Raw genomic sequence first — 23,781 nt, forward strand, 5'->3', positions numbered from 1 at the left:
GATTTATCCCAGCTGGAGGACGACAGTTTGTTTATCACGGTGTTGCAATACTCTGTATTGCAAGTTTGTCGTCCGTCCAGTCTTAAAATTATGTTAATTTCTTTCAAAGTTTGGATCAAAAACAAACCTTCCGCAGCAGTCCAGTGCTGACGGCTTGCTGCCATTTTTGAAGTTGAGGAACGTCTCTAGTTGCGTCTTAAGTCATATCTGAGCATGCGCTGAAAGAACGCATCCTGACAATTTTCCGTTTGAGTGAATACATGATACCTCAATCGGTTTGGGGAAAGGAATATTCCACCCCTGTGAAACCGATTAAATGTCCATCCGGATTGGCACTTTTCTTTCAGAATGAGGAGTATACAAAGGTTAAATTCTTTTTCCGTTTGAGCAAATAAACCGAATGCAAGCGGAATATTAGGGCCCATGTAAACGGGGCTAGTGATAAAGACTCCTTTTAAAAAAAAACTGGATCAAGACGGTGATCAGGATCACCTCCAAAATGTAATCACTTGTTCCTTATCCCATTTGGAACATTTCTTGAAAATTTCATCAAAATCTGTTTGTTACTTTTTGAGTTATGTTGCTAACAGAAAAACAAACAAACAAACAAACTCTCCCAACAACATAACCACCTTGGCAGAGATAAATATTAGAATTTTTCATGTTAAGCTCTGTTTTATAGGGCACTGCAAGGACATGTCTAAGACGAGAAAAATCAAAGAGTCAAAATGTATTTAAAAAGAAGCTAGAGAATAATAATAATCAGAGGTCAAATAAGGGAAGAATTGCAAGAATTCAACTTTTGATTAATAAACCTTTCATATAGGAAAAGGGAAAAAACTTGAGTGTGGTGTCAGTGGCGGATAAAAGAAGGATGAGGAGGAGGAGAGGTGTGAAGGAAGGACTCCATCTCAAGCCAATGTCAAAACATGGTGTATTGACTGCCAAGAGATAAAACCAGGCTTTTTCTGTCACACACACACACACACATACACACACACACATACACACCGTAGAATGGCATCTAGGAGATCGATGGGACACTGACGCCTGCTATGTGGAGGGGCCCTTAAGACCCTGGCTAATAAACCCTATGGCTGACAGACTGGGGTATATCTGAGTGTGTCACTGTGTGTGTGTGTGTGTGTGTGTGTGTGTGTGTGTGTGTGTGTGTGTGTGTGTGTGTGTGTGTGTGTGTGTGTGTGTGTGTGTGTGTTTGTGTGTGTGGGGTTGTCACTATGTGTGTGTTCTGTCAATACAAGGTAGCACTTAAGTCTAAGCTGCTTCACATAGCTAAGTGTTCCAGCTCAGGTGGTCTGGTGATTGTTTTATTTGTTTTTATGCTGATTAACATAATATGATAAAATGTACTAATATATATATATATATATATATATATATATATATATATATATATATATATATATATATATATATATATATATATATATATATATATATATATATATATATATTTCATTTTTAAATTTGAAACTGTTTATCCTGAAAACTGCTCTGTTAGCTGCTGTACTTATTGTTTATCTGATAAACTGTTTATACTTCAACACAGTTTGCCCTCAGTCTAACAACCTGTGTTCAAGATCTTCAAGTTCCAGGTGCTGTGCTGCTGTGATAAGACCCAATGGTGCTCATTGGAAACCCTTTTGTAGCCAAGTATAAAAACTAAATTTATCCACACTCACAAGCATTTACCTTCCCACTGGGCCAAGTTTCCCAAGCAAACACCCAGAATCACATCATAATGATTTTTTGAAGAAGTAAACAAATGTCCCAAGAGCAACTTAGGAAAAGGTAAAAATAGTGAGGCCATATTAAAAGTTGAGGTATTTGCATGAGCCGGGAATACGGTAAACCATGTATACTCCCATCCAGAACTGGGCTCTGTACAGCACAAAAAAATCTCTGAAAACAAACCTTTTGGGTATTTTTTAAGCTGTGTATTGGGGAAATTTGTTTTTGTTCATTTTGAAAGCTGAAGGCCAAAAGAAAATGTGGAGAGCAGAGAGAGGGACAAGACATGAAATTGAGAGTGAGGCAAGGAGTTTAAACCAGACAACCCAAAGAAAATTATATTTCTTTAACTGGAGCAGGAGTTTAACTTCTGTCAGTTTAACTAGGTCATAATGTGTGGACCCATACAGTCATAAAGAGAGAGTAGCATGCACACAGACAAATAAGCAGCATATGATATATACATATGAATAGGTATGGATACGGTTTGTGTATTGGCCTATTAGGGAGGGTTTCATTAAAGAGGCTGAGCCACTTCTGCTGAAGATATCTCTTTGTGTGTACCTATGTGTGTGTGTGTGTGTGTGTGTGTGTGTGTGTGTGTGTGTGTGTGTGTGTGTGTGTGTGTGTGTGTGTGTGTGTGTGTGTGTGTGTGTGTGTGTGTGTGCGCGTGTGTGTGTGTGTCTTACCATGAGCCCAGCAAGACAAGTCATACCACCCCCTAACTCGCACACTGCACCCCTGGGAGACAGAGAGGAGAGAGGGAATAAGATTCACCTTGTCGAGCTCAAACTAGCAGTTTAGCACTCACACACACAGAAATACACACAGAGTTGATACACACTCACCCATGCTATCATACAAACACATGCAGATACAAACGCACAGTAAACACAGCAGGGTAAGAAATATCAATTCAACCATCAACCTGAAAGCTGAATACTGAACATTGAGAAGCACAAGCTCAATCAGCAGGGATCTGAGAAAACACACACACACACACACACACACACACACAAATCCAGAGTCATGTAGCTTACATGCTCATTCAACCCCTCTCTCTCCATCCTCATCCTCCTTTCATCCCCCTTCCCCTCCATCTCTGGTCCTGTCCTCTTTCATCCCTCTCTGCCTCCCTCTCCCTCTCTCGCTGACCTTCACTTTCGCTGCTCTGATCAATACCCCTCTCTTCCTCGCCTTCCGCCTCTTGAATTTTAAAACAGGAAATCAAAGGGTGACGTTCCACCTTGAGTGGAAATCAAAGGTGCCTGGGTGCTTTTCAGCCTCGTGCCGCAGGGCAGGCCAGTGCAGATGAGAGAGCAGGGCAAAGAGCAACACAGCATGGCGTGGAAAAGTACAGAATGACACAAGTATCAACATTGACTGCAGGTCAGGGTGGAAGGGGGACAGGTTTGGATGCAGAATTACACTTGGCAAAATGCTTAATCGGCACAATTATCTCACAACAGCAGCTTTTTTGATTTTCAAGAATGTTACTTTAACTTTTTAAACCTGCTGCTGCTCATGTGCAGCTTAAGAGAAGACACACTTTAAAAGTGAACTCTGTGGGTACGCCTCTGCCTTCATCCCATTGTTTCAGTCTTTTCTCTGCACTCCGGTGTTTTTAGCTGTCACTACGCACAAATCTTATCGATTCTGCTTATCAATCCTGTTCTTTATCAATTTCCTTATCAATTCTGTCTGTGTATTTTCTGTGTAAAAAAAGTAACTTTACAGGTTTTAAGTGAATGTCCCTGGGCGTAAAGACACAGAAATAAGTAAAAATTGCACATTGTGATGTTGTTTTACTGTTTTGTAATACATCATTGACTCAAGCAGGCCATCTAGTGTCTCGAAGTGGTTAAAGCATAAATCTAAGTTGTTTGGGACCTTGCTGTAGTTATAGTCAGCCATGAGGCTGCACGTAACTATTCTTTAATCTCCCTGCAAGTATTTTGATATTTAAAGTTCTGTTTTGTTTTTTGTTTTTTTTGTTTTTTTTTTTTTTACAAAGAATGATTGTGATATGTTTCTGTGATGAAACATACATATAACTTTGGCTTCTAAAATCTATTTAGAAGCCAAAGTTATACAAACATATGCTAACCGTTAGCATATCAATTCATTTTTCAGTATATGTTTGCATCAAGCTAGCGCTTTTTTGTTTATTTTGTTTTCTGTAAATAATGTGATTTATACTATGTTTAATGTATTGAATAGGAATCTCCGGTGAGAAAGTAATTTACATTTCTTTGTGAGTTCAGTTCTTCAGTTAAACTTTCAGCCCAAAATCCTGATTTAGAGTTTTCTTGGAAAACACGTAGTAACTGCTAAGCAAAGACAGCTGCAGCAGGGTAGTCACGTAAGGTCCTGCTGCTCCGGCGTACTGTAAAGAATCGGTAAGGGAATCGTTAAGTACAAAAACTAATGATATCAATTGATTGAAAACATTTCTTATCGATTCTCAACAGGAAGTGGTTTTAGATTCCCATCCCTGCTGAAAACAATGTTAAACCAACAGGAAACATTCTGAAGTTGTCTGTTTTAACTGCATTTGAAGCAATTTTGGGGCTTAGGGGTCTGCAGGCTGAGCTACCACCAACTTTATATACACAGCTGGTTTCTTTGTGTCCAGCTGTAAGATGGTTGAATCGTTACACTAAGGTATGTGATTCAGTAAACACAATGTCAGACATACAGGGGATATTCTTAAAGTTGTCTGTTTAAAATGTTTTATCTGTAGATGGCGGTTAAAGACAGATTTTTACATGTCTCACAGGTAATGCACGGTTGGTGCTGAAGAATGATTAGTTGAGGCTTTAAAAACCAGAAACCATTTTCACTGACAAAGTTCTTTGATTTCAGATTTTATTGAGTTTCTTAAGGTCTCCTTGAAGGAAGGCCATGATACATTAACTGATTTTTCTGAATGTCTGATCTTATGTCACTGATAAAATGGCGACTATTCTGTTTCAGAGAAAGGACCAAATAAAATCAATCAATGCTGATCCAATCACAGCAGTTGGCCCTTGCTGTCTTGATGCTGAGTCATCTCAAGTGGAAAGATGAAGTTTACAGAAAGTAGTAACTCACTTGAACATGTGTCGATTCTTTACACAGTAATGAGCCATCACCTCTTCAGACGGCCACACACCTGGGTCAGAAAGAGACAGAGGAAGTTAAACATTCAGTTACTAAACAATGTTTATCTGTTTCAGCCACAGATCTTTGTCCGCAGGTGTTTGTATAGCAGCTGCAGTGTAACACGCTGCTTTGAATCCAGTGTCTCAACATCAAAAGAACCTGAATATTGACAACAATGGGTGTTCAGTGAAACATAATTTGATGCATTGTGTTTCCCAGTCTGTGTTCATTTGCTTCTCTTGTGGATCCACCTTGCCTGTGATCCAAGGCTTCTCTGTCTCTGTTTGTCTGTCTGTCACTCTTTCAATCCTAAATCCTTGCAACACACTCTCTCATTGGGCACTGCGTATGCAAGTGTGTGTATGCAAGTGTGTGTATGTGTGACAGGGGGTCCGGTGGGTGATAATCACAGCGTGCAGGCCTGTCTGGCTTATCACCTACTGTCAGCCCTTCTCCTTCTGCTTGCGCATGTAACACACACACACACACGCACACACTTTGTGCTATATTCTCTCCACTACTCAACACACACTCATATATAAACACACAAAACACAAATCCTGGCAGTAGAAAAAGTAAACATCCATTTGAATGAAACTTCAGCTTTTTGCTTCTGGCTTTGAACATGAAGGTTCGGCTTGGCGCGTCTGTGTGTGTATGTGTGTGCGCACGTCTGCATCTGTGTGTGTGTATACATGAGGGAGTTGTTGAGAAAAGAGAATGTGAGGATATAGAATGAGTTGCCCAGGGAAAGAGGCAGACAGAGATAGAAAATGAGCGATGTAACGAGAGAAAACTGGGGTGGGAGGGAGGAGAGAGAAAAGGTGGTAGTCGATATAATAAGCGGCTTACAGGCGGTCTCTCTTCACCTCGTGGGGCAGACATCACTGCTCTCTCACTCTCTTTTTCTATCTCTCCCCCTCTCTTTCACCTCACTCCAGTCCGCCAAGATTAGCTCAAGCAAGCAGGATTTAATAATGCCTATTGATAAAATGTCCAAATATTCCTTTTCCCCATTAGAAAAAAAGAACACGCTTTCCACGTCTTGGCCTGACAGCGCACACGCTTACTTACACACACACTCACACAAACACATAATGACAGTCAGAGTAGTTTCACTGACTCTAGAGAGTTTGAAGACAGGCTTGAATATGGTGACATCTGAAGTTTCATCCTTCATACAGAACAGAAACTTTGTACCATCTGTTGACACATCAGGCAACACCTCAGTGCTATTCTGTGTGTAGAGTAATGCTGGAATCCATTGTAAAACATGCTACTTAAGTGATTCATTTCAGGAATTATGTTTATTATCATTTCTTTCTTCTTTCTTTGCTTGTTTTACTCAACTAAACCCACTTCAAACATAAAAAACAAAATTGCAGCAGCTGTCCCTACGTCTTTGTTTTTATTTTCCAGTCCCAGTTGTGGCTCTGTCACCAAACCCTTGGGTTCAGTAAGGATTGGTGGAGAATTAAGGATAACGTTGGAAATGTAACTTTGGTTAAAGTTTTACTCAGAAGTAGATGTGTGTTATAAGTGTGTGCTCAATAATTAAAGAATATGTGGAATAGTTCATTTTTTTCAGTGGTTGAATTATTTTTTTTTGTGCACTTCATGCTTCCTCCCGAGCTTCCCCTTAAGCTTTATGGAGATACTGGTTTCGTTTTTACTGGCTCCTGCCCACACTGCCAAAAGTATCAAAAGCTGGTTAAATGACTGTGACATAATCAGAATCAGAATAAAAAAAAAAAAATGCTCCCCCTGGTGGCTGGCTGCAGTATAGGTAAAAAAAACCGTCTCTCCAGTCATTCCAGATGAGCTGTGGTCAAACTTAATAAAAAAATTAATAATCCTCGTAGAAATGTTTCTCATGTCCGATTGTTGAGGTGATTTGAAGATATCACTTGGCTGTCTTATATTCAGTCCTCCTTTTTCTGAAAAGTTTTGTTTTCATTGGTTATAAGAGGTTAAAAACAAGGTTTTATGTCACGTTTAACGATGATTGACAGCTGACGTTTTTGTGTATTTTTTTCAGGGATTGTAAAATATGTCGGGAGGTAGAGTCAAGAAGTGATAAGACTTGCGAAAGAAAAAAAATAATTGTCATTTATGTCAATCGGCTTCACTCAGATTCTCCCAGAATCCCTCACAGTCTCTACTGCGCAGACTCTGGCTGCAATTGCTGCCAATGGCTGCACCTGTGACAGGGGAATTTTGGCTTCAAAACCGTACAATGATTAAAGGCGGAGCCCCGCTGTCCACTCTATATAGTCTATGGTGCTAACACTTAACAAGAAAATAATAAAAATGCAGATAGAATACAGAAAAAAGTTAAGACATAAAATATACAAATATGCAAAACTGCAGAATTGTGCTTTACTGGCCAGCAAACTTGCCCGTTGTGATTCCAGAAAGAATCAATGAGGTATAGTCAAGCGAAATATGAGACACTAGTCTGGTAAAGCAGACATGCTGAAGGCTGCCATCAGAGCAACCTGAGCTCCCATAACACCTCAGCAGAACTACAACCTGATTGTCCCACACTGAAATTTATGCAAAAAGAGCCACAATTAAGTATTGAGTGTACATAAATAACAAAATTTCAGACCGAGCTATGTATATCAAAAATCCTTTTTATTGATTTAATGTTGTATTTTAAATTTATAAGACACTGAGGTTTGATTTTTCAGAAACTGTAAGCCATAATCCTCGCAAGCTAAAAGAAATACATGTTTGATTTATTTCACTCTTTGCGGTTACGATATATGAATGTTAGGTCTTGAACTGAACTCTAGAATAATACAGAACACAGTGTGTGAAACAACAATATCAACTTTTTCAATCATTAGTCACCATTCCTGACAGTTTCCTTTTCACAGTGGTTACATGCAGAGACAAAATACTTGTCACTCTTGTCTCACATGGTCTGGTGTTGAGTTTCTAGATCTCAAAGAGGCACCAATATAAACTTTCAGTTTGTTTCACCACCAGCTAAAAATTGCTCTGATTGATTTGAGAATTGGTGTATGTAAGGCTGTGTGTTAAGCCTTCTTTTTATTGATTTTTTTTTTTAAATATGCTCATATGTTCTCTATTCGAAATGGCCTTTTCCCCTGATATCTAAGTTTTAAAATCATTGGCAATGACATGGAACCAAGTCCGCAATCCAGGCAACTGATCAGGCTGTATTGTAATAAACATTTACATGATAAAGTTTAACTGCTATTTTCTTCACATTAGAATACCTTTCCCTCTTTCTTCTAAGTCTGTATGCGCAAATCAAGGTCTGACGTTCAACCTCTGTCACCTAGATAAGTAAAGGCAGTGATCACTTCAATCCCTTATATTTATGAGGCAGAAAGAAACAAATGGCTAAAGCCTCTTTCTGCAGTAGGACTGTGTACAGTTCACTTATCACTTTGGTTTATCCTTTAAAATCGATGTCCTATATGTAAGGAATTAAGCTGCCACATCCAATTCAACCACTTTTCTTTTCATTGGTGTTTACATGAAACCCAATTGTATCTCTTTCTAAACCTTCCTGCACTGAAATGTCAGCGTAGTTCCTCCCCTCCTCCCTCTGTCCATGGATGTGTGTTACCATGACACTTGACATCAGGGGCAGCCCATAACATCTTGGGGAGATGAACAGCAGAGGGTGGTAATGCAACATTAAAGTGGGTAAGCTCTGGGGTTCAGCTGAGATGAGCAGATCAAAAAAAATGATGCCCTTTAAAAAATGTGATATGCATTTTTATTTTTTTCCATCCTGCTCTTATTACTGTACTGTTCAGGAGATATGTTTGAAAACCAACTGATCCTGAAGGCCTTTCATGGAGAGTCAACAAATGTAACATCACGATACTTTGCTAAAAAAATAAGTTCAGCTCTTGTAATGTCAATTTCTAAAGATACTGCCTGCTACAGTTGCATCCTCTTTATTAACTGGTGCTCACGCTAGATTAACCCTCTGGAATACAAAGTTATGTCTCTGCCAGTGTATGAGAGTGTGTTTGTGTGTATGAGAGGGAGAGCAAGACAGACAGCATACGGTAATAAAGCTTTGTAAAGCATATGTGAATCTGATGGTTAATCCCCAACTCCAATAACATTAATAGCTCGGGGTGATAAGAAAAAAATGAGCAAGTGTTTATGTGAGTCTATGTTCTATGCATGTGTGTGCGTGCATTTGTGCTGTGTGTGTGTGCGTGTGTGTGTGCCTCCCAGGTCGAGGTGCACTGTAGGAAATGAAGGGATCAGGAGTGGAGAGCAGATTACTCTTCCTGAGGATAATGAAATTATTTCTCACCTTCAATTACTAGATGGGAAAGGAAGAGGTTGTGTGTGTGTGTGTGTGTGTGTGTGTGTGTGTAGTCACTAAACCTAGCCAGTGGTGTTACCCTGAAAACCATATGTGCAACTTATTGAGGTTGTGAGCTGGAAACATTGTTAACTGGCCTCTGGGTGAGATTCTCTCAGCGTAGGAATGACTTAAATCCAGTGAAAGGAACATGGCTTGCAAATAAAAAGGTGCCTCTTAAAAACTAAATGTGTACCATAAATGAGGATTTAACTTGTCGGTTGGGTGGTTTCAATATTGTTCTTCTTAAAAACCCTTCACGCCCTCTTAAAACTGTTTTTCACCCACGGCTGCCATGGCAGACAAATTGTTGATTCTTACGCCAAGGTTATCTCTATCAAAAGCTGCGTTATTTTACATATGACTCACTTTTTGGTGATAGAGGCACTTAAGTTTCTGTTCAAGTCTGAGTCTGAGCAGCGTTGTTTGCTTGTGATTTATCAAAAATCAGTTGTATCCAGGCAAACAGGCCATGTGGTGACTAAAGGGGTGTTACACAGTGTTCCCAGTTGTTCCCAGAGGTCTGAGCTTTCCTGGACGATGACCGACAGAATCTGATATTCGCTTCCAGTAAATTTAAGTCCTTAAGCTTTCAGCCCCTCCTTCTAAATTCTTCATGGGGGGTGTTGAACATTAGGAAAGATTTTTGGGAAGCTTGAAAACACTGTGCTGAGTTTTTATTTGGTCATATCTTCAACTACAATAAATGCCTGGTTACTTTAATGTGTGTGTGAAGTGTTAGATGGACCACAGTATTCTCCCAAACAAGGCAACAACCAGTTTAGGATGCTAACAGACTACATTCCTCGATAAGCCACAAACTATCCTCCTGTTGTTTAGAACGTAGCAGATAGTAAACAAATCATGTACACATGTACATAACTGATCTGTTGTCTGAAACTGTTCATCCCTGTCACTGCACACCTGCCCAGGTGTGTAGGGAGAGGGAGGATAACACCTGAAGACTGATCCAGTTCCTTATGTAAGCTTCATTTCAGTGCAAAATTTTGCTGTGTTAGCATTTTTGAAAATTTTTGCAGGATATAGGTGTAAGTGTTGCTGGAATAGACTTTTTTGTGTGCAATTTTTGCAATCCTTTGCCAAAGTTCAGGCCCTGGCTCAAACTTATCATTCACACTAATAAGTCATAGATTTATTTTCTGGTTGGCAACTGACTGACTCGTTGTTCCAGTCGTGATTGATGACTCATCCTTAAGTTGAAAGAAAGTAGTATTGAACAGGGAATGGGCTCTGTTGGTGGCTGTATGCTGCCCAAGCTTTTATTTGATTGAGCAACTTCTTGGAAACCAGTCCAAAGGACTTTGTTTCATGTTACCAGTATACTGGAAGGTGGGTGTTGGCTGGAGCAATCCCACTTCTTGGTAGAACCGCTGTATAATGCTTTGGTCCTAAACCCTCATCCCTCCATATCCTAGTGACCTGGGCGTGACCCTGGGAACTCCAGCACTTACGGCAGCACTAATCTTGCCTCAGTAGCTGTGAGTAATCACATGCACAGGATGGAATTATCCGTCCATCCCTCTGTTTTCTGCTGCTTATCCAGGTTTGAGCCACAGTGGCAGCAGGTTAAGAAAGGTAACCCAGTCACTGAGACATCCTCCTCCCCACCCTCATCCTCTGGCTTCTCCTGAGGGAAACTAGGCCGTTACAGGGATCAGACAGCACGGAGAGAATTAGCTAAAGGGCTGTTTCAAACACCTGAAGGAGATCTGGTTGCTATTTGGGGGAGATGTCCTAAAATAACTCACCAGCTTAGCTGGGTTGAGTGAGATGAGGGCAGTGCTCTGTTCTCAGTACCAACAATTAATTAAACAGAGCCGGGGCACTTTCATTTCAAAGATAACAGGATCTGCTTAAGTGAGCCTGTGCTGAAAGCAATATTGTTTGCTGCTCTCAGACTGCTTAAAAGACATTAAAGTTTAAACATTCTTCCTGTGTTCCAAATGTTCAAAGACAAGTAGTTATGATCTGACAACTGTGCGTTTACTATCACTAAAAACAGATTATATGAAAGGCCATTATAATTCCATTACAGCTGGATGCTACTCATTGCTACACCAGCTGCTGTATTTACAGCTACACAGGAGGGCTCTGAGAAGTAAAGTGATGGACAACAGTTTTCATATCACAGTAGATTTATCTCTGTTTCTTTTTTTTTTCTCCTAGCCTTTATTTTATCTTCTCCTATTGGGTCACCTGCTGATGACAAAAATATGCTGTAAATGGCCATAAAAGAAAAAGTCAGAGACATAACAAAAGCTGAGGAGAAAGGAAAGTGAGTGAGTAATTCAAAAAAACCCTGGTGAAGCCTAGAGAGGAGGAAGATGAATGGAAAATGTGAAGAGAATGGGGAAAAAAAGGAATCTCAGCTAACTTCTACATCCAAAGATCATAACCTCCAGGAGTCATCTGATTCTTCAGAATAGAGAAATGAAGACAGAGATGAAGAGAAGTAAGAATGAAGGAGCTGAGTGATCAGGGAGTGGAGAGGGTGTGTGTGTGTGTGTGTGTGTGTGTGTGTGTGTGTGTGTGTGGGGGGGGGGGGGGGAAGCAAAAAATAGCAACAACAGCAGTGAGAGCGAGGTGTCAAGATGGGGTTAAGTGGGCCATGATGTTGCTTTTGTACACACACATACACACATGTGCACCATCCCTACTACATACACACACACACCCACACACGCACAAATATATAGTTTCTTCCTCTCCCCAGGCCTGGTGTGTCTTCAGGCTCGTGGCTCTCTGGCGGTGATCCGTCTCCACATTAAGCGAGGCCTCAGATAATTCCTAAGCCTCCTCCATGGCCGATCCAATAAGGGATAAGGCTCTCGGCTGGCCATGATCAACTGACAATCTGTCCTCTCACACGGCTACTTTAGTGGAGGCCAGGATTACTTGGGCCTGCCTAGACAGGGTACACACAGTTCACAAGACCAGGAGCTGATGTGTGTGTGAGCTTGTGTGCGTGTGTGTGTGTGTGTGTGTGTGTGTGTGTGTGTGTGTGTGTGTGTGTGTGTGTGTGTGTGTGTGTGTGTGTGTGTGTGTGTGTGTGTGTGTGATTAAAGATGGTTGCATATAGAGGTTAAGGGTTGTGCATTTTCCACCATCAGAAACAACAGCACTTGTTGCATGTGGTAAAGTGGTTACAAAATTAATTTCTGTGACAAAACATTTGGATGATCAAAAAAGAGGAACATTTTCATGAGCAACACTTTGGAATATCTTTCAATTGTACATCATTACAGATTCAAAGTGCTTTGACATTACAATATGCCATAAGACATTCAGATTTTTAATTATTTATTGATTTATTTATCTTTATTTATTTACTTATTATACCTCAAAATGAGGTGTTAGTTTCCAAATCCTGTACATTTAAACAATATTCAGTTACAGGATACACACCATAGATGATGCTCATGACAAGACCCAAAAGTGAAGCCAAAACCATGGATCTCCCTCTTCCTCCATGTAAACAGATGGTATATGAGTGAAACTTTAAAATCCCAAAACACATTAAAGGTGTTTTCAAAATCATGGTATAATTAGTAAGTTTTCATCATGCCAATTTGGGTGAATTCCACCTTTGATGAGCTACTCGAAGTCAAAAAATAAGGCACAACGTCATGATTGAAAGCTCTGTTATCACACATCATGGTTGTGGCATTACTTATGACCAGGAGTTGCATCGTCCATCTTTTAATACAGTCAATGATGCAGACTGACGACCCAGTATGTGGACCATTACTCCTCCAGTAAAAAGATTATGGATTTGCAAAGAAGTAGATTTTAAGTCAAGTATTCCCTCTCCAACAACATTTTCAGGATTGAAATGAGTTTCCCGAGTAGTTCGGCTTCGGAGAAATCATCAAAACAATTTCTAGGACTTACTGAGCAGCTGAGTCTTCATCAGTCAGTACAGTATGTTGATACTGAAATCTGAACAAGTCTAAGATCTTAATCAAATAATCCAGCCTCAAAAGAATTTCCTTGTAACAAAAAGAAAGGCGTAATCAGGAGAAAGAATTAGACTGCCAAAGGGTGAAACACCAAGTATTATAGAGGCACTTCAGGCTTTAAGGAGCCGTATATTAATCAGGTGCCTGCTGCAGTCAGGTGATTTCAGAAAAGCTGCAATGCAAACACAAGTCAACGGGGATGAAGAACAAAAACTAATCGATCAAAAAAGGAGAATGCTTTGTGGTCTTAAAGGATCTTTGCACCCCGGATTAATCCGATTATGTTTATAAAAACTATTAATAACAGTGTGTGTATAATAATAGCAATTATGAATTGATCAATCTGCCCGGCTGCTATGGTAAACACAACTGCTGTGAATAGACAGTTTAGATAGCCTATTCGCCTTTCACCAGAAGAGCCAGGCAACGTGTGATAAGCATCGACATTCTAGCCAACAGAGTCTGCCTTGGAGACACTCCTGATCCCTTTTTCCATTGGAATAGGCTCATTTTAACACACACACACTCACACTCACTCACACAGACACACACACACGCTCAGAGAACTGTGCAGGGCTTCGATAAGCGTGGCCCTCCTCTCCCTCTCCCTCTCTCTGTGCAAACATCGTTTTGGATTAGGCAGAGTATAATGAGAGCAGGGGGCTATCTGCCCCCCACGCCTGCATTGTGGCCCCCCGCTCCTCTCTGAGGGGGCCGGGACCAATCTTTACTCTGCTATTTATCCCCCTCCTCTGATAGCTTACTTATCTGCTGCAAAATGCCAAGGCTGACTGCCTGTCTAACTGCCCCTGTAACTGTCTGCTTGCCTTCGTGTCTACCTGCTTCTACACCTGTCTGTCAGTCATGTCTTAAATCTTGCAAAAGCATGAAGAAAAACACATGACCACAACTCATTTTGTGTCTCCTCCACCTGTCTGACAGAACATCTGACGTAATGAAAGACTCTTTTCCTGAATCTCATTACAGAAGACATGACTGCAGCATGTGTGGTATTAGCAAGCAGAAATGTAGAAATGTGTGCTCTAGAATAGAAAGCAACCATATCCAAGCACACAACTTCAAGACAAAATACTAAAGGCATCTGATTCTGGTCTTTCCCCCCCAAACACCAAGTTAGATACCCAGTCTATGTGAGAACAAGGTTTCATGGGTACTTCTTGACCCTTACAATCTGCTGTACCAAAATAATGGCTGACATTGATGGAGCAACAGTGATTGCTGCCTTTTTTTCTATCATGGTAAACAGTTACTCGTCTGGAGCACTGCATGGATGTTGTTTCTTTAATCTTCTAAAATAACTGAGCTTTTAGTTGTTGATGTTGTGGTTTGTCCCAAGCATCCTCAGGTTTCAAACAATGATACCAAAATGAAGATGCAAAAATAATGCTGTTGCTCAAGTGTAAGGCAGGCTGCAAGAGCAATGTAATTTAAAAAACACTTTTCAGTCATACACACTGTATGAGTGGTAACGTATTTCATATAACAAAAGAAACAAAAGCTATACATCACATTGCATAATTAGGGGCACAGCCGAGTTGACAGACATGTGCATGCACGTTAGCCCGGTGTCAAAAAGCCTTTCTCAGCTCCACTTCTTAAGCTGTGTGTGTGTATGTGTGTGGTTTGACTGAAAGTGAGATTTAGTCAGCATTTCACATAAACCATTTAACCACTATAACTGGGCTTGACCATCCAGAAGCTGTGGAGGACTGCACAGATGATCCACACATATGGTTGGGGCCTGTTAATGCAGGTATCAATTTTGTGCTTTGACTGGATTATTACTGGACATCAAATTCTATAGTTTTTAGAAAAAAACAACCTGGCCCAGGTATCATATCAACTGGTATCCCTGTGACACACACTATGTTTGTACCTGACTGTTAACATGTTCAAACTGCTTTTTTGACTTGCTGTGCATTGGGCTTCTTGTATTTCCAGGGCAAGCTTTAAGGAGACACTCAACAAACTGCAGATTTTAGCACTTCGGCATTGCCTCACATTTTTTAGACTGGATGTTGCTACTTGGTCTAAACCGCATCTGATGCACAACAAGTACAAGTTCAGAGAACAGAGGGTGTGAGAGCAGCAGCATGAGAGCCAAACAAAGATTAAAGAGCAAAGCAGGAGAGAATGACTAAGACAGATACAAAAAGAGGAGGAATGATGGAATGATAGGGAAGGGAGGCAGATGTGGAGAGAGACAGGGGGAGGCAGAAACAAAGCGGGGGTTTGACATGTGGCTAATAGACATATCAGCAGTGAGGTGTGGGGTTTAGCTGGCAGGCGAGAGCTTTGCAGAGGTTCGTTCATTGATTAGCATACGGAGAGTGGCATGGGGCCGTGTGACAACCCCAGATTAAGCTGCACACACACACACACACACACACACACACACACACACACACACACACACACACACACACACACACACACACACACACACACACACACACACACACACACACACACACACACACACACACACACAGTAGATTGCCACAGATTGCATCTCTGTCCCTCCTTGGAGAAAGGCACGGATGTCAAATTACAGGGTGTCACCTGCAGCAAGCTATCTAGTTTCTTTGAATGTTAATGTATAAACAATTAGGACAGGGGGCAGAGGAAGAGAGGGCAATGGGAGTGACTGAAGAAGAGAAGGATGGACCGAATTGAAAAAGGGAAAAAGAGTTGGGACACTTTAGAGACATGGAGGAGCGACAACATGGGTAAAAGGGTGTTAAAGAGATGTCAGTAAAAGGAGAAGGGGAAAGGACAGTAAAAAAATTGAATAGCTGATGAGAGGTTTTTGTTTCTTGGATCACGGAAATAAGAATAAAACAAAGAATGCGATAACATTACAGCTTCCACTGAGCCTTTCCTTGTCCTGCAGTTCTCTTTCTGGATGTGAACCAAAATGAAAAAACAGTCATCTAACAACATGCAGCAAATTTATTTATCATCGATCATTTCTTTTTTTTTTCTTATCTAACATAAACTTATGATCCATGTCAATGCTCACTTCAGTTTGAATTTTCCACTGTCAAAACCTGTGACTTCCAGTGAAACCAAAGAGAAATTTAACCGACTAGTCATTCAAATATAAATGTCACCCAATTTGACATCAAAAACACCAGTTGTTTCATCCAAAATTGGTGCCCTGGTAGGCATTTCTCTAAAAAAAAAAAGCACCTCTCAAAAACCCCATCTCCAAATAAATGAGACAGTGGAGCGGACGCACTGGAGCTCTGTCAGTCGGTCCTGTGTAATCTGAGTATGTTAGCACAGTCTGTGACTGCCGAGGCTCAGGATGTTACACACCAAAGAATACTGGTTGTAGTTTCAGTGTTTTCTCTGCGTGTGGTTTTTGGCAGGTAACCTTTAGCATATTTTTGACATTGAAACAAAAAACAAACTCCTAACCTAACACTGAAAGTAAGTATTAGTAAGAATTTAAGCCTATTTTGACACAGCTATGGTGCACATTGAGCACAGCAGTTCAATTCTGAGCAGAAGCTGTCGTCTTCCAATTTGGTGGCCTGGGTTGGATTCTGACATAACGTCCACTGCTTCACATAATTTCCTCTTCCTCTTGCATGTTTTCCCCTTAGCCCACTGTCCTTTCCTTCAAATAAAACAAATAATAGGGACTTGTTACTAAAATATATATATATATTTTTTTATTTTTTAACTATTTTTTAAACTCAGTTTCCAATGATGTGGTCCAATGCTCTACAGTTTTGGACTAAATTTAAAGGGTGTCATGTTCTTGGGCACTGGTTGGCCTGGCTGTTTTAGTACATGGCCCTTGAAAATGGAGGATCATACTTATTATGCATCAAAGGCCACTCTCAATATGGTAATTTCATCATCAGGTGAGGGGTATTTCAATATAGAATCAGACAGTTTGATATTTTCCTATTCTTCACACAGTAATATGTGTGTGGGCAGTGTGTAGGTCTTGTGTGGTGGTGTTGTTTTGTATTGTGTGATCTACTGTCTGCAAAGTGAATTGACCCTTGGGGACAATGAAGTTATAATTTGTTTTTTGATTTTAAACACACACTGGGTGTGAACCAACAAAGTATACTTGTGTGTATATACCTCTAAGGACAGATGTGAGTTATAGGTCATTTCAGATGGTGTCATTTTGAAGACGTGACCAATGAAATGAGCTGTGATTTACTTAAATAAACACAAAGGGATCAGCAGTTTGTGCTTTCATTTCCTTCATTTCCTTGTGTTTTAATTTTCATTTCCTTTAATGACCAGCTTTTTGTCAGCTAGGATGGATGAAACCAGGTGGGCAAATTTTACTCCACAGTAGATATGGGCATTTCAAGCAAAAGCACTGTTTGACATTCTTTGGTAACTACTTAAACCTAGTTATGAACATTATGGTCATTGTAAATTGTTGATGTATGCACGTTTTCTTTTGCAAGCATGACTTAATTAAACAGTCAAACTGATGTTTGTTAGATATTAGAAAGCAGTGATTATTTTTTAAGTTTGTTCTCTGATTCTCTGACACTATTATCTAGTTTTAGACACATAAATTGGTCAAGAAATTGTAGGGAAAACAGTGTGCATCTAGTCAAACATGACCAGTGTTATGTAAGCACAGTCTAAATTAGGTGCCTCTACGTGTTCTGAGAACCATCACATTTTCTGTACCAAAAAGTTATTTATAGGAAAAGACTGACTGAACCGCAAATGAAAAGGATTACTGTGGCAGAGGAGGGATACAGAAATCACAGCCAGAAGTCTGCCCAACAACTGCACTTATCCCTTAAACATGAGACTCAGATTTTCTATCTCGTGAAGAGGTGCTGAGGGGAGAAGAGAAGAGAGGGAGAAGGCAGACGATGTAATATGAGGGGGAGGTTATAGGGAGCAAGAGAGTGGTACAGGTGGTAAACGGGAGGGCGCAGGGCGTTGGATACACAGAGCGACAGTGGAATATTGTGAAACTGACAAAATAAAGAGTTTGAATGAGAAAAATGGTTGATTTATTTCACAATAAGTCATAAACAGGTGTATGAAATCTAGACTAGCAACACAGTTTTCAAAGAATTTCAAAGCAAGTGGCATTTTAAGTAAAACAGTGACCCTGTAACCTGGTAACAAAATCTACTCATCAGATATTTATTACAGGAATTTGTAAGAGACATATTGGTTAAAAGTCGCCAGTTAACGGGTATCATTTACACCAAAACACCAGCAGCATCTGTGGCTGCAAGCTATTAAACATGCGGATTGTATCCAACCTCAGATCAACTTAATTTGACTGCAGATAAACCCTTCTTTAACTATTTTCTGTAAAAGAAGAACTTAGTTTAAACCTGGCTATGATTAAAAAAAAAAAAACTGACTTACAGTTTGATGTGACTGTTTTAAGAAGAGAGCTGGGGATGGCAGATGAAAAAGGTTCCCAGGAAGGTGAGGGCAGAGGGCAGGGAGGTTAATGTTGTGTTAAAGGTTGAGTTGGTTGGTATGGATGATTTAAATGGTGAGGACAGTACTGATTGGGAGTAAAAATGATGGTGGCAGGGCGTTAATTTGGAATTTTCAGATGAGGAAAGAGACCCTGAGGGGTTCTCTGTCACTTGTTCTCCCTCTGAACTGAAATACACTGCACTGCGACAAACTCAGCAAGAGAGGCCAGCGAGTGTGCACACATGTGATACAGCGCATGTGTGTACTTCCGACTGAGTTAGTGATTGAGTGTGTATTTGCATTTGTGTGTTTGTGAGTGTGTTCACATCTGTGTGTTTGGCTGCCTGAAGGCTCCCTGTGTTCAGGCGTTTCATTGGAGAGGCAGATGAGCAGGGCAGATATCCTGGGGCGGCCTGGCAGTGGCCAGAGCTTTATCTGAGCTGAAATGATTTTAGCACTCCGTTTTGGAGCACTAACCCAGGAGCAATGTCACCCCATCCTACTCCTCCTCCCTCTTCTTCACCCTATCCTTTTCTTCTCCCTTGGTTTCTGTCACTTTGTCATGTTCTCCTTTCTTATTTTCTTACCACTGTGCTATCCTTCCTTTTTCTGTCTCTTGCTTTAGGCGACTAGTTCAGCAGGGTAGAATCAACAGCTTAATGTGAAGATTTTTCTGCCTTTTAGTGTTTCATTAATGCTGTTAGATTTTAAATAGCTGATGTGTTGTGGAAAAGAGAGACACCAAAGACCATAAGTGTCAGTAAAGTGCACAATCTTCGTTATTAAAAGCTTCTCTGGTTGCAATCGGCATTGGTTGTACATGTTTCACTTATAAATGCTGTAAGGTAGCAAAGTTGTGTGTTCTTGGTTATTGATTCCCAAGATGGCTGACAGAAAAATCCTGATGTCATCTTTATAATGATATGGATCTTTTACAAACCTTACTGATGGACAGTAATAACCTGCTCCTCAAAGGCGATGTTTGCACAATCACAGAAATGTTCTTAAAATGTTTAAATTTTAAAATAATTAGTTTTTACAGATCAAACTAAACAGCACTACAAGAAAGGTTGAAAATTAGTTAGAAAAGATGCACATGTATTGAAGAGTTCTGTGCTCTATCCAAAAGATACTGTCGTCAACACATAAACAAAGAACAGCTCTGACTCTTCAAGGTGTCATTTATTTCATTCTCTACACCAAACCCAGAGCAATCCTCAACAAATGGTCATGATGTTTTCATGTTTAAAGGGGACATATCATGCTGATCCGTGATTTAATACTTACATATAAAATAATAAAGTTGAAAACAAGACATTTCACCCCCTGAATTTTCAAAAAATGAGATATTGTATTTTTTCTGATATCTTAGAACGAGATTTGATGCCTCTGAAAATAGGTCATTGACATTTGGCTTTGAGATTTTGACCCCAATGACGACATGAGGATCCTTTCTTTTTATTGGAGTAATCTGATAAAGCAGCTCCTCCTCTGTGATGTCAGTTAGTCACACAACCACCACCGAGGGATACACCCACCAAGAGCCCAGTATAAATAAAGCTCCCTACTAGCTCTGGCTAACTTGACTGAGTGCTAACATAGTGACGAACTGACGGTAGAGGCGATCTTTAGACTACACTTTCAGCATGATGGATAAAACAGACAGAGAAAAGTGAAGGAGCAGGATGGAGCCCTGTTATAGAAAAAGTTTATTGGTGAAGTCTGCCTATATTTCCACGTATAAACTATACATCTTACAGTACCGGTTTGACTCACCACACTGAAGCGTCCTGAGATGATCTGTGTCGAGGTGGATTTTCTTCCTCCTGAGCTGCAGAACCGTCCGGGTCTGACTAGGGGTCCAATACAAAAGGACGTATCATACACTCTGCCATTTTATTAGCGCTATCAATGCCTTACAGTGAAGTTTTGGCAAACAGCAAACTCGCTCGGTCTGCTCCATTCAATATGGCGATTTTGTAAATACTGATGCTGCAAAAACCGCCTCCTGGCTCTACCCCCTCCAACCCTCTGATAGAACTGACCAATCAGAGCACAAAGGGCTGTGACGTTGCAAGGTTACTGGAGGTCATTCTTGAAACAGAGCATTTTAACAAGATCTTCAGAATGGCCTAAAATGAGGATATTGAGAACGCTATTGTGGGGCAATGAAGGAACTAAATGACTTGTACTGAGGGCAGAAATGCTTTACAGGCATCCTAGTCTGGCATAGTGAAAAGGAGAAACAAGCATGATATGTCCCCTTTAAGTCTTCATCCAGTCACATGGTTGTCAAACCGAGCACACAAACTGGAAAAATTCCACTATTAAATATTTCAATGACATGGTAAAGCTCTGTTTGCTGAAATTATTGAGCAGATTGTGAATTTGTGGCTAGGACATCTGCAAAGAAGCAGCAACTTGAGATACTGTTTGACACCATTAGCTTGGTCTCTTACCTTCAGACAAAGAGAGTCATAAGCTAATGCTGGATACCCTACCCCTGCTATGTATACTGTATAATTATAAATGCTCATGTAAGACTTCACCCAATAAAATTGTAGACATCTGATGGACATATAGATCATGTCCATACCACATATGTCAGTCTAAGACCAATTCTGGACGTCTGCACAACGTTCAATTTAGGTCCTCTATTTGGACATTAACCACAAACCCACTTAAACGTCAACATGCAGATCAACATTTGAACACTGACTTTTTAAATGTCAAATGAACATCTAAGCAGGAGTGAGTGAGTGAGCCCACTGTGCAAAGAGACATTCAAAGGATGTCCTTTCAACATCATTTTTGACGTCTAATTTGAAACATTAGTTTTGAATAACAGTTATATTTCATTTGTTTGTTTACATTTCCTCTTTTCTATAATAAAATCGGGCTACGTTATCCTGTACCAGTTAATTTTCCTGTAGCTTCATTTGGCTCAGCAGCAGGTTTGAAGTGGAAATGTAAAATGCCTTTGTTTGTATTTACAGTTACCATCTGCTGCTGAGAAAATCAAATGAAGATATAGGAAAATGAACTGGAACAGTATGCCAGCCTGAAATTAGACTACAGTTATGCACAGAAAGTAGAAGTAGAAAAAAAAATGGAGAATCAAACAGAATGCCTAAAGTGAGTGCAGTGGCAGCAGCAGCAAAAATAGCATAGTTCATAAGGACTTGGCTTTGGAGATGGAGGGATGCTGGTTCAAGGCCTGGCATGCACAATTTTTTTTTCTTTTTTTAGGATTTTTTTGGGCTTTTTATTCCTTTAATTAGGTAGTAGAGAGGAAAGTGGATAGAGCAGGAAACAGGTGAGAGTGGGAAGTGACATGCTGGAAAGAGGCCACAGGCTAGAATCAAACTTGGGCCACCCGCGCAAGGACAAACCTCATGTTGCGCAAACTAAACCACCATGCCATCTGCACTCCAAGATTTTTCTTTTCTTTTGGAATAACTTAAATGAAGGTACTGTGGATGTCATAAAAGGTCATTCAGTAGATGTTTGGATAAAAAAAATGTTGTCTGGAGTAACAGTCTGCACCCTCAGGAGACCAAAGTTCGACGTCCATAAGTGATGGTGAAAAGACTTTGAATTTCTCATTGCTCAGTGTGTAGTATTCAGATCAGTCTATGGTCATTAGTTGGAAGTTCCTGCCAATAACATCAATACCTTAGCCTTGATTTACTGTATTGTATTCATGTTCTTGTCGTTTGTCTCTCTCCATCTTGCTTTCTGCATCTTTCTTTCCCTCCTTCCAACCGTAGCACAGCTTTCTGCCTGTTGAAGAAAGTTTTTTCTTGTACGCTTCTTGAGATGGAATGTGTCATGATTAAGGGGCTGTATTAATAAAGATTGATTATTTGATAAGTGCAGATACTGCTTCTTTGAATTCTTTCAACAAATCTACCTTAAAAACATTTCGAGTGACTCAAGAGGTTTCCTTTTTTAAGCTTGAGGACTTTTCTTTATCTCAGGATACTGGTGACACATGTCTTGCGAAACAACGTGATGTTATCTTGCTCTAAAAAGAAGAAAAATATTCACATCAGTAACTTCATCCTTGCTCCTCTTCTTTATTTTCTGGCAGAATGCAAGCTGCAACTGACTGTCAGAACATGTTGGCATGTTAAAAAAGAATGAAAGCAGCTTTTATTGGTTATTTGACCACATGGTCTCACTCAGATTAATAAACAATGAATAGATATTCCATTGGTTGAAAAAAAACATGCTTCACAAGGAAAATTTGAGATACTTTTTGAACAAAAGATCAGAGTTTATGATAATTTATGTTACTTGCTTAAGTTTCTGATAGTTTTATGATTCCATTTGAATGTTAATGGGAAAACTCAGCAAATGGAGCATTAAAACCAATTTTAGCTCTTGAACTTGACTCAAAAATAAAATGACCTAAAGGTTGTTTCAAAGTTTTATTTATGTATAGGGGCGCACTGATACTGATTGGTGCTACCTTTATCAGTGTATCCATGGAAAGAGATCCATGATGCTGAGGCAAACAGCTCTATGCCTCTTTTTTCTTCACCAGCACCCTTGGCTACTTGATTTGAAAAGTTTCCTCTGATGCACTTGCTTTGTTTTTTTTTGCTGCATTACCAGTCAACAGGGTATAAAAGTTTACATTTGAAAAGAACTTGTGTACATTCTGAAGCTTTTTTTGCCGGTAAACATTTAAATATTTAATAGTTTAAATAAACATTGACTTCAGTAATTCCAAATACTCATTTTTTGCTTTTATCCAAAACATTACCAGTCTTATCCCACAGTAGGGCATGCAGGTTATTATTTAACGCTGGTATCGGATCAGTATCAGTATCAGTCGATTAATACCAAAGCCCAGGTATTGGTAACAGTATTGGAACCATAAAAGTTGGATCAGTGCATCCCTTGTATTTATTTAGTTACAGCAATCATGAGTGACATCAAAGCCTGTCAGTGGAGTAGGGAAAGGTTTCTGAATCCAGCGACCACAATCACTGACATTAAGCGGTGCTCCATTGCATTTCCTCAGGAGGAGGTTCGACATTCAGACTGTCTACTTGAAGAAATAGAGGCATTACAGGA

General features: G+C 40.0%; 1 protein-coding gene across 1 annotated transcript in view; it reads right to left on the bottom strand.

The window, feature by feature from the left end:
* Window positions 1-23,781, bottom strand: part of camkmt (calmodulin-lysine N-methyltransferase) — a 137,575-nt gene that overhangs the window by 42,040 nt on the left and 71,754 nt on the right. The window contains exons 4-5 of the mRNA XM_074676393.1: window positions 4,846-4,906; window positions 2,442-2,493 (exon numbers count right to left, since the gene is read on the bottom strand). Coding sequence (XP_074532494.1) covers window positions 2,442-2,493; window positions 4,846-4,906 — 113 coding nt within the window. The remainder of the gene's footprint in view (window positions 1-2,441; window positions 2,494-4,845; window positions 4,907-23,781) is intronic.

This window comes from Halichoeres trimaculatus, unplaced genomic scaffold, assembly GCF_033239565.1.
Source record: "Halichoeres trimaculatus isolate MK-OKI-2021-1 unplaced genomic scaffold, fHalTri1.1 fHalTri1_scaffold_8, whole genome shotgun sequence".
Taxonomy (NCBI): Eukaryota; Metazoa; Chordata; class Actinopteri; order Labriformes; family Labridae; genus Halichoeres; species Halichoeres trimaculatus.